The 15,246-nt window shown below is 59.0% G+C and overlaps 2 protein-coding genes across 14 annotated transcripts in view; one reads left to right on the top strand and one right to left on the bottom strand.

Moving 5' to 3' along the window:
- CIC (capicua transcriptional repressor) overlaps positions 1–11,220 on the top strand; it is a 27,970-nt gene extending 16,750 nt beyond the window's left edge. For 2 of the 8 annotated variants that reach the window (XM_023229246.1, XM_023229245.1), the window contains exons 3-21: positions 2,202–2,351; positions 2,435–2,669; positions 2,749–2,878; positions 2,974–3,156; positions 3,239–3,404; positions 4,308–4,510; positions 4,599–4,824; positions 5,262–5,365; positions 5,669–6,902; positions 6,994–7,181; positions 7,513–7,634; positions 7,729–7,895; positions 8,001–8,294; positions 8,391–8,716; positions 9,029–9,273; positions 9,371–9,525; positions 9,609–9,740; positions 10,032–10,163; positions 10,252–11,220. In XM_023229246.1, coding sequence (XP_023085014.1) covers positions 2,202–2,351; positions 2,435–2,669; positions 2,749–2,878; positions 2,974–3,156; positions 3,239–3,404; positions 4,308–4,510; positions 4,599–4,824; positions 5,262–5,365; positions 5,669–6,902; positions 6,994–7,181; positions 7,513–7,634; positions 7,729–7,895; positions 8,001–8,294; positions 8,391–8,716; positions 9,029–9,273; positions 9,371–9,525; positions 9,609–9,740; positions 10,032–10,163; positions 10,252–10,619 — 4,760 coding nt within the window. In that variant the 3' untranslated portion in view covers positions 10,620–11,220. Of the gene's footprint in view, positions 1–6; positions 172–2,201; positions 2,352–2,434; positions 2,670–2,748; positions 2,879–2,973; positions 3,157–3,238; positions 3,405–4,307; positions 4,511–4,598; positions 4,825–5,261; positions 5,366–5,668; positions 6,903–6,993; positions 7,182–7,512; positions 7,635–7,728; positions 7,896–8,000; positions 8,295–8,390; positions 8,717–9,028; positions 9,274–9,370; positions 9,526–9,608; positions 9,741–10,031; positions 10,164–10,251 lie in introns of those variants that run through there. The other 6 variants (XM_023229252.1, XM_023229247.1, XM_023229248.1 and 3 more) reach the window with 6 other exon arrangements.
- A 1,258-nt stretch (positions 11,221–12,478) lies between these two features.
- The window catches only part of PAFAH1B3 (platelet activating factor acetylhydrolase 1b catalytic subunit 3), a 7,349-nt gene continuing 4,581 nt past the window's right edge, over positions 12,479–15,246 (bottom strand). For all 6 annotated transcript variants that reach the window (XM_023229403.1, XM_023229401.1, XM_023229400.1 and 3 more), the window contains exon 6: positions 12,479–12,811. In XM_023229403.1, the coding sequence (XP_023085171.1) occupies positions 12,524–12,811 (288 nt within the window). In that variant the 3' untranslated portion in view covers positions 12,479–12,523. The remainder of the gene's footprint in view (positions 12,812–15,246) is intronic.

Below are 15,246 nucleotides of genomic sequence, written 5' to 3'. Positions count from 1 at the left end.
CCCCCCGGGCCCAAGCGGCGACGGCCGAGGAGCGGGCTGCGGGCGGAGCGGCGTCGGCCGCTGAGGAGGTGCGAGCCCCTGCCGGGCCCCCCCTGCGCCGGACCATGTATTCGGCCCACAGGCCCCTGATGCCCGCGTCCACCGCGGCCTCCCGTGGCCTCGGCATGTTCGGTCAGTAGCGCCTGGGCCCTGGGACTGCAGGGGTCAAGGTGTCGGGGTGCTAAGTGCGGAGTAACGGTGATGGGGGTATAGTAGGAGAGAACAGTAAAGGCAGAGTAAAGGGATGATTGGGAAAGTTACGGAGCTCGGCCGGGCCGAGTGGTTAGTGACGGCAGGTGGGAGTGTAGCGGAGTGGCGCGTACCTGGGGACAGCTGTGATGTTAAAGTGATGGGATGGCACAGGGCTGCTGTAATAGAAAGGTGAGGGGTGCCGAGTAACCGGCTCTGGAGCATGGGGTGGAATAGGAACAGCACGAGATCTGCTGGTTCTAGGGGAGGAGGCTTGGATTGGGTAGTGGGGCTGAGGACAGGGCTCAGGAAGCGAGTGAGGCACTGTTTGCTGAGATCAGAGTGACGGGTGCAGTGTGTGTGGTGTAGTTTGCAGAGAGCGCGACACCTAAGAACCTGGAGGGTTGTGCACTGGGGAGGGGTTCAGGAGGGAGCAGGACCAAAGGACTGCTCTCCATTGTCTACTGGGTCCCTTCCCCCCCCCCCCCCCCGAGAAAAGAGGAGGCCCTGATGGGAAAGATCTTTGCAAAGAGAGGCACAGGTCTAAGTCTCTGGAGGCTTTTATGTGGGGTTGGAGGGCCCAGCGGGTTTTCAGGGGTAAAGGACAGGGTCATTGTAGAGTCTTGAGTGCTCTTCAGTGCTGTCTTCGTGATCCCAGGCCCTTGTTTCCTGAGGTCTACTTTTTCCTTTGTCAGCCCCTCACACAATCAGGTCTCCAGGCCAGTGCCTCGCACAGAGCTTCCCCCTCCTCCCCTGCCCATCCCTCCAGGCTTCTGAAGGCATGGGGAGGTCACCTCAGGTCAGGTTGATCTGGATCAAGGGAGGGCCCGGAATGATGGAGAGCAGGGCTAGGGCGGTTCCCTCCTCCCTTCTTCGTCTTCCCCAAGCAGGGGCCTCTCTCCTCTGCTGGTTCCACTTCCCCCAGGGAGCGAGGCTGTGTGAGGGGAAGCCCACTTGTATCCTAGACCCGCCCCAAAAGTCCAGCCAGGGGTAGGTCCCAGCCTAGAGCTTGCTCTTCTACCACCCACCTCTTGGGGCTGAAGGTTGGACCCCTGGGACCAGCCTCTTGGTGAGGAAGCATCTTCCTTTGCATATCCTCAAGGAAACACCTGGCACTTGTGCCCTCTCTGGGTAGAGACTTGTAACAATCCTCTATTCTGGCCCATTGTCTGTGTTTTTTCTTCCAAGGAGTTTACCACACCCTCCTCTGTTTTGGGCAAGGGGGCTGGACCCTGGACTACAGATAAGCCGAGGGGCTGATGGGGAAGGCAGCTGGGAGGCTGATTTGTGGATGGTGCATTCTCTTCGTGGGGGCAAAGGGGAGAGCTGCTAGAGCCACCTGTGCCCAGCCAGGAAGGGCAGGTCTGGCACTGTTTGTGGTGGGGAAGGGAGGCAAGGAGCAGGACTTCTCCCACACCACAGTTCCCACACCACAGTTGTAAGAGACTCCACAGCCTGTGGGTAGTGAACGGAGAGTGGGAGGGGAGGGGACATGGGGCCGTATGCCTCAGGAAAGGGAAAGAGAGCATGAGGCCAAGGTGAGAGGTTGTGTCGGGTGGCGACTGGGCTGCTGGGAATGTGGCATGACGGGGGTGGGGGGTCCCAGCCCGTAGAGATCTGGGGCCTTGGTAGTGTGGGATGGCAGCCGAGTGTGACCTGGTTTGTGGCAGGAGCAAATCGTTCCTCTGGCCTGGTCCCTGGTGGCAGGGCTGGTGGAGATAGGTGGGGGGAGGAGTGGGGCGTGAGTACTATTTCCCTTCCCCGCTTCTGTTTTCTTTTTTATAAATCTAGAAACCTTTCAGGGAGGAGTTTTTCCTGAGTGACGTTGCATGGACGAGTCCAAGAGGCTCTGGTGTTGGGGGTGGGGGGTAGACAAAAGGGGTGGGGCTACCTCATCTAGGGTAGGGAAGAGCTTGAGTTGGGGCTGGGGCCAGGTTCTCCTGCTGCACAGCTCACCTGGCTCCTTTCCATAGTGTGGACGAATGTGGAACCTCGCTCTGTGGCTGTGTTCCCCTGGCACTCCTTAGTCCCCTTCCTGGCACCCAGCCAGCCTGACCCCTCCGTGCAGCCGAGCGAGGCCCAGCAACCTGCCAGTCACCCAGTGGCCTCCAACCAGAGCAAAGGTGAGGGCTGGGAGGACTGGGGGAGGCAAGGGTGTGGGGTCCAGGTGGCCTAGGAGCCCTCTGATCTACCTCTGTGTCCCCAGAACCTGCTGAGTCGGCAGCTGTTGCTCATGAAAGGCCACCAGGTGGGACAGGGAGTGCTGACCCTGGGCGGCCCCCCGGAGCCACATGCCCTGAGAGCCCAGGACCCGGACCCCCACACCCTTTGGGGGTGGTGGAACCTGGTAAGGGTCCGCCTCCCACCACAGAGGAGGAGGCCCCTGGCCCCCCAGGAGAGCCCCGACTGGACAGTGAGACAGAGAGTGACCATGATGATGCGTGAGTTCCCTGAGGTGTGGGACTTGGGGGTGGGATGGCCAGAGACATGGCCCTCACTGTCCCTGCTGCCCTGCCGCAGCTTCCTCTCCATCATGTCTCCTGAGATCCAGTTGCCTCTACCGCCCGGAAAACGTCGGACCCAGTCCCTCAGTGCCCTACCCAAGGAACGGGACTCATCTTCTGAGAAGGATGGACGCAGCCCCAACAAGGTACTTTATCCCTGCCTGTCCTGTGCTTATCCCGTGGCCACCCACACCTATCTCCCTGGTCCTAACTGTCCCACTCTGGGCTGTGTTTAATGCAGCGGGAGAAGGACCACATCCGGCGGCCCATGAATGCCTTCATGATCTTCAGCAAGCGGCACCGGGCCCTGGTCCACCAGCGTCATCCCAACCAGGACAACCGGACCGTCAGCAAGATCCTGGGCGAGTGGTGGTACGCCTTGGGGCCCAAGGAGAAGCAGAAGTACCACGACCTGGCCTTCCAGGTAACGCCCCTGCCTGTTGGCTCCTCCCAGCTTCTTCTGGTGGGGTGGGTGAGTGAAGGGTTGCCCTGCCCTCTCCTGCCAGGTGAAGGAGGCCCACTTCAAGGCCCACCCAGATTGGAAGTGGTGCAACAAGGACCGAAAGAAGTCCAGCTCGGAGGCCAAGCCCACGAGCCTGGGGCTGGCAGGAGGGCACAAGGAGACGCGGGAGCGGAGCATGTCGGAGACGGGCACTGCCGCTGCCCCTGGGGGTTAGTCAGCCCCTTGGCTCTCCCACCTTGCCACTTCCCTCCCCGAGAGCCACCAGCTACCCCCTTGCTTGCTCCTCCCCTGCCCCAGCAGCTCCTCTCTGCTCTATCGCTTTTATTTGGCGACCCTTATCTGTGAAGGAACCGGCAGTTGATTCATGTGAAGGAGCCAGGGAGATCCAGACAGATAGATTCCCAAACAGCAATCTCATTATCAACTGCTGTTTAATGAGTGTTTACTATGTGCCAAGCACTACAGGGAATATAAGCTCTAGTCTGCAAAACCCCATTCTGTTTCTAGAAGAAGAAACTGAGGTTCAGAGAGGCAAAGTCACTTGCTTAAAGTCATAAACAAGCGACAGAGCCAGAATGTAAACCCCAGTTTGACTGGCCCCCAACACCATAGTTGGAGCCACTGCAGCTCGCAAACACCCCTTATGGGCTGCTTCCACTTATTGAGGGTGTCTGGTGTGCCTGGCAGTGTTCTGGGGCACGTTTTTCAAGTGAACCTATGGATATGGCAGTTCTCTGAGGATAGATGGATAGTTCCTATGGATATGCAGTTCTGTGAGGGTGGGTACGCTAGTTACTTCTTCTCTGAGATGAGGGAACTGAGGCTTAGGCCAGCGGTTGGCTAGCCAGCACCACATGAACCTCTCTCCAGGCCTCCTTACTTTCAGGAGGGCTAGCCCCCAGGGAATGGGCCTGCTGCAACCCCAGAGGGCAGGAATCAGCAGGAAGGAGATACTGGACTGGTGGTGGGTGGTGGTTTTTTTATTTCACCAAGTGGCCCAGAAATTCCAGCCTGCTTCTGCCTAGTACCTAGAAATATCTATGGGTTGTTGGGCCAGTCTAGGTGCTGGTGAGAGGCTTACTGACTGTATAGCGTCCCCCTCTACTTTACAGTGTCCTCTGAGCTCCTGTCTGTCGCAGCCCAGACACTCCTGAGCTCGGACGCCAAGGTTCCGGGGAGCAGCTCCTGTGGGGCAGAACGGCTACACGCAGTTGGGGGACCTGGCTCAGCTCGGCCCCGAGCTTTCTCTCACAGTGGGGTACACAGCCTGGATGGCGGCGAAGTAGACAGTCAGGCACTACAGGAACTGACGCAGGTCTGGGGTGCAGGCCCCCTGGGGGGTGGGCAGGGAGCCTGTCCAAGGCAGCAGCCCCGCTGACACCTCCCTGCTACCTTTCTTGCAGATGGTGTCTGGCCCTGCATCATACTCTGGCCCAAAGCCTTCTACCCAGTATGGAGCTCCAGGTCCCTTTGCAGCCCCCGGTGAGGGAGGTGCCTTGGCGGCCACCGGGCGGCCTTCGCTGCTGCCCACCCGAGCTTCTCGTTCTCAGCGTGCGGCCAGTGAGGACATGACGAGTGATGAGGAGCGCATGGTCATCTGTGAGGAGGAAGGGGATGATGATGTCATTGGTGAGCATTGCAGGGCCCAGAATCTTGCCGAGGAGCCAGCAGGCCAAGGCTCAAGAGGGTGGGCAGAACTTGGATCCAGGCCACTAGGCCCCTTTGGTTTCTTTTCCACTTGGTTTATGGTTACATGTGGCCATTTCAGTAAACTGGCCGAGTAAACCCAGCCCTGCCCTCAGGAAGCCCCCAGCCCTGCAGGAAATCTGGAGGACATGGGCGTGACCAGATCTTCAGATGCAGTGTTAGGGGCTCTTTCCTACAGGCTCATAGGCTCCCGCACTGGGCACTGGGTATGTGGGCACAGTCCTGGGCTGAGGAGTATCTTTCCTGGACAGCACTGCCTGCTAGTTTGGAGCAGAGCTGAGATCCAGGCTCCAGACTGTTTCCTCCTGGGTCCCCTTGCATCTAGCCCCCTCCCCATACTGTTCCCTCCACTCCCTCAGCTGATGATGGCTTTGGCACCACTGACATTGATCTCAAGTGCAAGGAGCGGGTGACCGACAGCGAGAGTGGGGACAGCTCTGGGGAGGACCCAGAGGGCAACAAGGTGAGGGCTTGGGTCACGGTGCTGTCCCATCACACTCCCTCCTAAGCCACGGGAATGTCTGTTTTTCCTGGGTATTTGAGAGGGGGAGATTAAGATCCAGAGAGGTCAAGCTGCTTGCCCCGTGGGGAGTTGGATCATAGATAGCCAGGATGAATTGAGGCCTTCAGCTGGGAGGGGTGCAGCCCTAGGCTGGCCTGGCTGACAGGCTGGGTGGGCCTGGCTGACAGGCTGGATGGGCGTGGCTAGGGGGCTGCTATTGAAGTGTCGGAGTGTCCTGATCTGGGGTATCTCCCTTTCATGCAGGGCTTTGGTCGGAAGGTGTTTTCACCTGTGATCCGTTCCTCCTTTACCCACTGCCGTCCCCCACTGGACCCTGAGCCCCCAGGGCCCCCAGATCCTCCTGTAGCCTTTGGCAAAGGCTATGGTTCCACCCCATCCTCCTCTGCGTCCTCGCCTGCTTCCTCCTCAGCCTCGGCAGCCACCTCCTTCTCACTGGGCTCAGGAACTTTCAAGGCCCAGGAGTCTGGTCAGGGCAGCACAGCGGGCCCCCTACGGCCCCCACTCCCTGGGGCTGGGGGTCCAGCGACACCTTCCAAGGCAACCCGGTTCCTCCCAACGGATCCTGCCACCTTCCGGCGCAAGAGACCTGAAAGTGTGGGTGGCCTGGAGCCGCCAGGCCCCTCAGTCATCGCGGCCCCTCCCAGCGGAGGAGGAAGCATTCTGCAGACACTGGTGCTGCCCCCAAACAAGGAGGAGCAAGAGGGTGGCGGAGCCAGAGTGCCCTCTGCCCCCGCCCCATCACTGGCCTACGGGGCCCCAGCAGCTCCCCTGTCCCGTCCTGCCGCCACCATGGTCACCAACGTGGTGCGGCCTGTCAGCAGCACTCCTGTGCCCATTGCCTCTAAGCCCTTCCCTACCTCTGGCCGGGCTGAGGCGTCTCCAAATGACACAGCAGGTGCCAGGACTGAAATGGGCACTGGGTCTCGGGTGCCTGGGGGCTCCCCGCTGGGTGTCAGCTTAGTGTATTCGGACAAGAAGTCGGCAGCAGCCACCTCACCAGCCCCACACTTGGTGGCTGGACCCCTGCTGGGCACTGTGGGAAAGGCGCCTGCCACTGTCACTAACCTACTGGTGGGCACCCCGGGGTATGGGGCCCCTGCGCCCCCTGCTGTCCAGTTCATTGCCCAGGGGGCCCCTGGCAGTGGGACCACTGTGGGCTCAGGAGCAGGTGCTGGGAGTGGCCCGAATGGGCCAGTACCCCTGGGCATCCTGCAGCCAGGTGCCCTGGGCAAGGCTGGGGGAATCACCCAGGTACAGTACATCCTGCCCACGCTGCCCCAGCAGCTTCAGGTGGCACCTGCCCCAGCACCAGCCCCTGGGACCAAGGCAGCGACTCCCAGCGGCCCTGCACCCACCACCAGCATCCGTTTCACCCTCCCACCGGGCACTTCCACCAACGGCAAAGTCTTGGCTGCCACTGCACCCACTCCTGGCATCCCCATCCTGCAGTCTGTACCCTCCGCCCCACCCCCCAAAGGTGAGACCTGGGCCGGGCAGCACTAGGAGAGGGACCATAATCCTATTTGACTCCCTTGTAACCTTTTCCTTTCTTGCCTCTTAACTTCCAGCCCAGTCAGTTTCTCCTGTGCAGGCCCCGCCCCCAGGTGGCTCAGCCCAACTGCTGCCTGGGAAGGTCCTAGTGCCCCTGGCCGCCCCTAGCATGTCAGTGCGGGGTGGAGGGGCCGGCCAGCCGCTGCCACTGGTGAGCCCACCTTTCTCAGTACCTGTGCAGAATGGTGCCCAGCCCCCCAGCAAGGTGAGGGACTGCTTTTCTCTCTACGTGCTGAGTGTTGGCCCCTGTTCCCCACCATTTCTTTGTTTTTCCTTCAATCTTCTTTTCCGTGTCTCTGGTTCTCTGTCTTGCTATTTTCCGTGATTTCTTTGTGCATCCTGACTTTCTTACGTTCTCAGTGTCTGTACCCTCTTCCTCTGTGTCCCCACCTCCCACTGTTATCTTGCCCATCCTGTTCTCACCCCAAGTTCTGTGTTCCTTGCTTTTGCTTAGAGCCCCACTTTAGGTCTTGGTCCTCCCCTGCCCCAGTCAGGAGCCACAGCTCACCCTGGCCTATGGGTGCCCTTCCCCACAGATCATCCAGCTGACCCCAGTGCCTGTGAGCACACCCAGCGGCCTGGTGCCGCCCCTGAGCCCAGCCACACTCCCTGGACCCACTTCACAGCCTCAGAAGGTCCTGCTGCCCTCCTCTACCAGGTAATTGCAGCTGAGCCCACACTCAAGAGGCCAGGGAAGGGGTGGGGCGGGGCCAGCTTACCTCACTCCTCCCCATTTCCTCTCCCTGCGGCAGAATCACCTATGTGCAGTCAGCGGGCGGGCACGCGCTGCCCCTGGGTACCAGCCCTGCGTCCAGCCAGGCTGGAACAGTCACCTCGTACGGGCCCACGAGCTCTGTAGCTCTAGGCTTCACCTCGCTGGGGCCCAGCGGCCCCGCCTTCGTGCAGCCCCTGCTCTCAGGTGAGGGGCGGCCTGGCAGGCAGTGCTGGGGACCCAGGGTGGGGCTGAGGCAGTCCAGGCCCTAACTTGGTCTCCTGCTTCTCCTTCTCCTTCTCTGTCTCTCAGCAGGCCAAGCCCCACTGCTGGCTCCCGGTCAGGTGGGCGTGTCGCCTGTGCCCAGTCCCCAGCTGCCGCCTGCCTGTGCAGCCCCCGGAGGTCCTGTCATAACGGCGTTTTACTCTGGCAGCCCTGCACCCACCTCCTCAGCACCCCTGGCCCAGCCGTCCCAGGCCCCCCCAAGCCTGGTCTACACTGTGGCCACCAGCACAACCCCACCTGCAGCCACCATTCTGCCCAAGGGCCCGCCAGCCCCTGCCACTGCCACCCCAGCCCCAACTAGCCCTTTCCCTAGTGCCACAGGTAGGTGTCAGATCAACCCAGAGCAGGGTGAGTTGGGGCACCCAGGGGATGGGCTCCAGTCAGGCCTGGCTCAGCAAACACTTTTCTCACCACTAGCAGGTTCCATGACCTACAGCTTAGTGGCCCCCAAGGCCCAGCGGCCCAGCCCGAAGGCCCCCCAGAAAGTGAAGGCAGCCATCGCCAGCATTCCCGTGGGGTCCTTTGAGGCAGGTGCCTCTGGGCGACCTGGCCCTGCACCCCGGCAGCCTCTGGAGCCTGGCCCAGTCCGAGAGCCAACTGCCCCAGAGTGTGAGCTTGAGGGGCAGCCCACACCACCAGCCCCTCCACCTGCCCCAGAGACCTGGACTCCCACAGCCCGGAGCAGCCCCCCACCGCCCCCGCCTGCTGAGGAGCGGACCAGCGCCAAGGGTCCTGAGACCATGGTGAGTGCCTGCAGGCCGTGGGGCTCCCACTGCCACTTGGCTATGCCCCTCCTTTGACGTCTTTGCTTTTCTGTCCTACTCCTCTTCCCTCCATGCCTGTGTGTCTCTCAGGTTAAAGGGTCCCCGTGTCCCTTCTGCCTGCCTGTGTTGTCTCCCCTCCCATCTGAGGCCCCTGTCTTGGCCTTCCTAAGGCTGTGTGACGGCCTTCTCGAGGGGTCTGCCGGGCGGGTTCGGATCCAACGCTTTGTTTCTGGCCTTTGCCCCAGAGTCTGAGCTCAGTGTTCTCTATCTCCCTGCCTATCTCCGTCCCAGGCCAGCAAATTCCCCAGCTCATCTTCAGACTGGCGGGTCCCTGGGCAGGGCCTGGAGAATCGTGGGGAGCCTCCCACTCCTCCCAGCCCAGCCCCAGCTCCAGCCGTAGCCCCTGGTGGCAGCACCGAGAGCAGCAGTGGGCGGGCAGCCGGGGACACCCCCGAGCGCAAGGAGGCGGCTGGTACTGGCAAGAAGGTGAAGGTGCGGCCCCCGCCCCTGAAGAAGACCTTTGACTCTGTGGACAAGTGAGCATGGGCTGGGGCCTTGGTGGAGCGTGTGGGGTGGTGGGAGTGGGAGCCGCTGCAGGCCGAGGTGGGGGAGGTGACCCTGCCAGCCCTCCAGCAGGGTCCTGTCGGAAGTGGACTTCGAAGAGCGCTTTGCTGAGCTGCCTGAGTTTCGGCCTGAGGAGGTGCTGCCCTCCCCCACCCTGCAGTCTCTGGCCACCTCACCCCGGGCCATCCTGGGCTCTTACCGCAAGAAGAGGAAGAACTCCACGGGTAGGCGAGCGTCGGACAACCAGGGTCCGTAAGTGGAGGGCAGACTGGGGCCACCTGCACTGAGTCTGCTTCTGTTTGGCCAGACCTGGATTCAGCACCCGAGGACCCTACCTCGCCCAAGCGCAAGATGAGAAGACGCTCCAGCTGCAGCTCGGAGCCCAACACCCCCAAGAGTGCCAAGTGCGAGGGGGACATCTTCACCTTTGACCGTACAGGTGCCGTGGCGGGCAGAACTCTGGGGGCCTGAAAGAGGAGTGGGTCTCTGGAAGGCAGTTAGAGAGTGGGAGAGGTAGGGTGGGTCCATCCAGGCTGGCAGGAAGCACAGCCTGTCAGGGGTGGGTTCTGGAGTCTGGCAGGCCCCTAAGTTGCCCTGTGACTGTGGGCGGGACCCCTCTCTGACTCCACTGTGAAATAGAATGCAGTGAGGGCTCGGATGGGCACTCAGACGGTGGTAGGAAGGCCATGCCCCTGCTGCAGCCTTGCCATGCTGCCTGTGCCCTGCACAGGTACAGAAGCCGAGGACGTGCTTGGGGAGCTAGAGTATGAGAAGGTGCCGTACTCCTCCCTGCGGCGTACCCTAGACCAGCGCCGGGCCCTGGTCATGCAGCTCTTCCAGGACCATGGCTTCTTCCCGTCAGGTGAGCCTGTCTTGGAGTCTTGGGGTCACTCGGGTGGGACTTGTCTGCACATCTCATCCTCTGCTCCCCACTGTTTTTCTGTCTCCAGCCCAGGCCACAGCCGCCTTCCAGGCCCGCTATGCAGACATCTTCCCCTCCAAGGTTTGTCTGCAGTTGAAGATCCGTGAGGTGCGCCAGAAGATCATGCAGGCAGCCACTCCCACCGAGCAGCCCCCTGGAGCTGAGCCTCCTCTCCCTGTACCGCCCCCCACTGGCACCGCTGCTGCCCCTGCCCCCACTCCCAGCCCTGCGGGGGGCCCTGACCCCACCTCACCCAGCTCGGACTCTGGCACGGTCCAGGCTGCCCCGCCACTGCCTCCGCCCCCAGAGTCGGGGCCTGGACAGCCTGGCTGGGAGGGGGCTCCCCAGTCCTCTCCCCCACCCCCAGGTCCCTCCACAGCTGCCACAGGCAGGTGAGGGACCCCTGAGAACATGCCAGGACTCATAGTACCCCCTCAGGACATGGACAGTATGTGGGGGCAGGAAGGTTATCTCTCGGGTAAAGCCATTTCGTCCTCTCCAGTTTGGGGCGGAATGAGGCCTGCTCCTCTTGTAAATACCCCCTTCCCTTGAAGCTCCCTCCCAGTGCTGGGGGGCAGCTGAGGGGCCGCAGGGGCAGTCTCCCTCCTCCAGGCCCCTGTACATAACCTGGAGTGTGTGACCTTCAGAGCTTTTCACTTTATGCAAAATGGCTCCTGTGAGGGCTGCAAGCTGGAGGGTGGTGTGGGCCTTGGGCCACAGGGAGGCGCCTGTGGAATAGGGGGAGTTCATGCACCCCTTTTTTCCCCAGAGGGGCTGGACTCAGGTTAGTTTGGGGGTGGGGGCTCCTGCACTTTGCCACAGGCACGGGGAGGGTTTTCTCCTCACCCCCTCTGCCCTCCCAACTTGGGTTGTACTTTCTAAGAAGGTGATTCCCCTGCCCTTGCCCCCTTCCCCGGAACAAAACATGTTGATCATGTGCAATATTTCTTACTGTGCCGAGAAGCCACAATGAGCGAGATTAAAGCTGTTTAACACACCTGTGTGGCTGCAGGCTCTTAACAGGGAGGGCTGTTGGTTGTTATCAGTCCTGTTCTCAGTTGTTGTGGATCGGTGGGCTTTCCATGATGTGGGGGGAACAATTCCAGTACCACTGCCCCCAACATCAGAGGAACCCCACAGGCCAGGTCGCTGACTTGCTGTGGAACAGATGGCCCCTCTCCAGTTTAGGAGCCCAGGGAGCCTCAATGCCTGTTGGCCCCGTTCTCAGCCATTGGACTGCATGAGTTTGGGGAAGGCCTGAGGCAAGATGCCACCAGATGGTTTAGCCTCACTGGCTCTGGGGTCATTTGTCCTTAGGAAACAGGCCCCAAGAGGTCTTAGCCCAGAGGTGGCAGTGGGTGGGAGGGAGCCTAGTCTACCTGGAGTACCCTTGTCCTGTGACCCCTGCTGCCCCCATGTGGCCTGGGCCAGCACTGCAACCAGGCTTGACCGCTCCCCTGGGTGACACCCCTCCCACTCAGCATGTGGACACAGTGCCCACCTGAGGTGACAGATAACCACACCCACACCATGTGTGGAGGGATGACAACTAGCAGTGGGAGGATCAGGACGTCTCCACAGAAGCGGCATCTAAGCTAGAGCTTGAGCACCAGGAAGATCCAGCCAGGGCAACAGCATATGCAGAGATGGACAGTGTACGCTGGGCTTGACTGCACTGGGTCACTGTGTTCCCAGCATTCTTGCTTGACCTTGGTCTTGTAGGATAGTGCTGGCAAGTTGGTCTTACCTAGTGTTTACTGATTGGTAGCGCCTGCCTGAAGCACGCTATTGTGATAGTGGAAATTAACCTAACCTCAACAATCACAGTGCCTTGATGGATCAGTGATGCCTCCCCTGGGCAGAAACAGAACCACAGTCAGGCATGGTGGCTCATGTCTGTAATGCCTGCACCCTGGGAGGCCAAGGTGGGTGGATTGCTTGAGCTCAGGAGTCCGACCAGGCTGGGCAACATGGCAAAACCACTTATCTACAAAAAATAACAATAAGCTGGACGTAGTGGCACAGGCTTATAGTCCCAGCTATTCAGGAGGCTGAGGCGGGTGGATCACTTGAGCCTGGGAGGTTGAGGTTGCAGTGGGCTGTGGTCTCACCACTGTACTTTAGCCCGGGTGATGGAGAGAGACCCTGTCTCACACAAAAAGCCTTGCAGAACTGCAGGGTCACAGATCAGGATAAGGACTAGTGGTGGTACCCAGATACCCAGACAGGTTTGACCATTAAAGCAGGAAACAGCACACCGAGGAAGGAGAGTTTAATGTTGTGGAAAGGCAGCAGGATGCTTAGGGTGTGGGCTCCAGCAGGGGAGCACCTTGGCCCTGGTCTTGGGCCAGCAGACGCAGAAGCAGGGAGTGCAGAGCCCGGCACACAGGTGTGTAGCCCAGGCGGCTCAGATGTAGGTAATCATACATGTCATGGTGGCTGATGGTGCCATCTGAGTGCACAAAGCCAGGGTCGGCATCTAGGAAGTGGGCCCGAGGGTGACCAGCCAGTGCTGCCCGTACCAGCTCATTCACTCGTCGGTTCTTCTCCCGAAGTGGGTTGGGATGCTGGCCTCGCGGAAGCAGACCCTGAGCAGGAACACGAGGCGTAGTAAGGAAACAAGCATTTGGGTATCCTGTTCTCTGTGCCAACCTGTCCTTCATCCAACACCATGAAGTTTCCAGCTGCAGAAAACACTAGGGATGGGCAAGTGGGGAGGGCAGGAGGGTAGTTCCTAAATATCACATCCTAGCTCTCATTTAGCAAGAGACTTCTGAGTTTTAGCCTCTTTCCAAGTATCACTTAGAAAAACGTTGACATTGGCCAGGTGCACTGGCTCACGCCTGTAATCCCAGCATGATGCGAGAGAGAGCTGGATGGGTCGCTTGAGCCCAGGAGTTCGAGACCAACCTGGGCAACATGGTGAAACCCCATCTCTAACAAAAATACACACAAATTAGCGGGACATGATGGCGTGTGCCTGTAGTCCCAGCCATTCGGGACGCTGAGGTGGGAGGATCACTTGAGCCCTGGAAGCAGAGGTTGCAGTGAGCTTAGATCATGCCACTGCACTCCAGCCTGGGCAACAGAGCCAGATCCTGTCTCAAAAAAAAAAAATAAATAAATGGCTCTCTTGTACAGTCTCTGTCTCTCTCACTCTCTCTTCCCCTCTCTTGACCTTTTTTCTACCATGGGATGACTGAGAAAGAAGGCCCCTGTCAGATGCTGACCCCTTGATCCTAAACTTCCCAGCCTCCAGAAATGTAAGAAATACATCTCTGTTCTTTATAAATAAAAATAAATAAATAAATAAATAGGTGAGGCGCAGTTGCTCACTCCTGTAATCCCAGCACTTTGGGAGGCTGAGGTGGGTGGATCACTTGAGGTCAGGAGTTCAAGACCAGCCCGGCCAACATGGTGAAACCCCATCTCTACTAAAAATACAAAAATTAGGCTGGGTGCGGTGGCTCACGCCTGTAATCCCAGCCCTTTGAGAGGCCAAGGCGGGTGGATCACAAGGTCAGGAGATCTAGACCATCCTGGCTAACACAGTGAAACCCCATCTCTATTAAAAAAATACAAAAAAGAAACCAGCCAGGTGTGGTGGCGTGTGCCTGTAGTCCCAGCTACTCAGGAGGCTGAGGCAGGAGAATGGCATGAACCTGGGAGGCGGAGCTTGCAGCGAGCCAAGATCGCTCCACTGCACTCCAGCCTGGGCAAGAGCGAGACTCTGTCTCAAAAAATAAATAAATATATAAAATAAAAATACAAAAATTAACCAGGCGTGGTGGTGCATATCTGCAGTCCCAGCTACTCTGGAGGCTGAGGCAGGAGAATCGCTTGAACCCAGGAGGAGGAGGTTGCAGTGAGCCCAGATTGCGCCACTGCACTCTGGCCTGGGCAACAGGGCAAGACTCTGTCTCAAAATAAATAAATAAATAAAAGATATCAACATCATGGCTCATGGCAAGGGATCAATCCCCTTTCAGAAGAGGAAATGTCTTAGCTACCCACAAGTGATGAAGCCTAGATTTACCCCAGGAATGCCTGACAACTTTTGGCCTATTCAAGGTTTTTTGAGGATTTTTCTTTTGTTTTCTGGTGAGACAGGGTCTCTGTCACCCAGGCTGGAGTGCGGTAGCATGATCACAACTCACTGTTACCTTGAATTCCTGGGCTCAAGTGATCCTTCCCCTTTAGCCTCCCAAGTAGCTGGGGTTACAGGTTTTGTACACCATCATACCGAGCTATTTTTCCTTCTTTTTTTTTTTTTTTGAGACAGAGTCTAGCTCTGTCGCCCAGGCTGGATGCAGTGGTGTGATCTGGGCTCACTGCAAGCTCCACCTCCCGGGTTCACACCATTCTTCTGCCTCAGCCTCCCGAGTAGCTGGGACTACAGGCGCCCACCACCACGCCTGGCTAACTTTTTGTATTTTTAGTAGAGACGGGGTTTCACTGTGTTAGCCAGGATGGTCTCGATCTCCTGACCTCGTGATCTGCCCGCCTCAGCCTCCCAAAGTGGTAGGATTACAGGCGTGAGCCACCGCACCTGGCCTTTTTTTTCTTTTGAGACAGAGTTTCACTCGCTGCCCAGGCTGGAGTGTAATAGTGCAATCTTGGCTCACTCCAACCTCCGCCTCCTGGGTTCAAGCGATTCTCCTGCCTTAGCCTCCCGAGTAGCTGGTATTACAAGCATATGCCACCACACCCGGCTAATTTTGTATTTTTAGTGGGATTTCTCCACATTTGGTCAGGCTGGTCTTGAACTCTCGACCTCAGGTGATCCGCCCGCCTCAGCCTCCCAAAGTGCTAGGATTACAGGCATGAGCCAATGCGCCCAGTCCATGCCCAACTAATTTTTTTTTTCTTTTTGAGACGGAGTCTTGCTCTGTCGCCCAGGCTGGAGTGCAGTGGCGCGATCTCGGCTCACTGCAAGCTCCACCTCCCAGGTTCACTCCATTCTCCTGCCTCAGCCTCCTGAGTAGCTGGGACTACAGGGGCCCATCATCACACCTGGCCTGTT

Source organism: Piliocolobus tephrosceles, chromosome 21 (genome assembly GCF_002776525.5).
Source record: "Piliocolobus tephrosceles isolate RC106 chromosome 21, ASM277652v3, whole genome shotgun sequence".
Lineage (NCBI taxonomy): Eukaryota > Metazoa > Chordata > Mammalia > Primates > Cercopithecidae > Piliocolobus > Piliocolobus tephrosceles.
The sequence above is the reverse complement of the archived record's forward strand: the minus strand, read 5'-3'. Positions and strand labels throughout refer to the sequence as shown.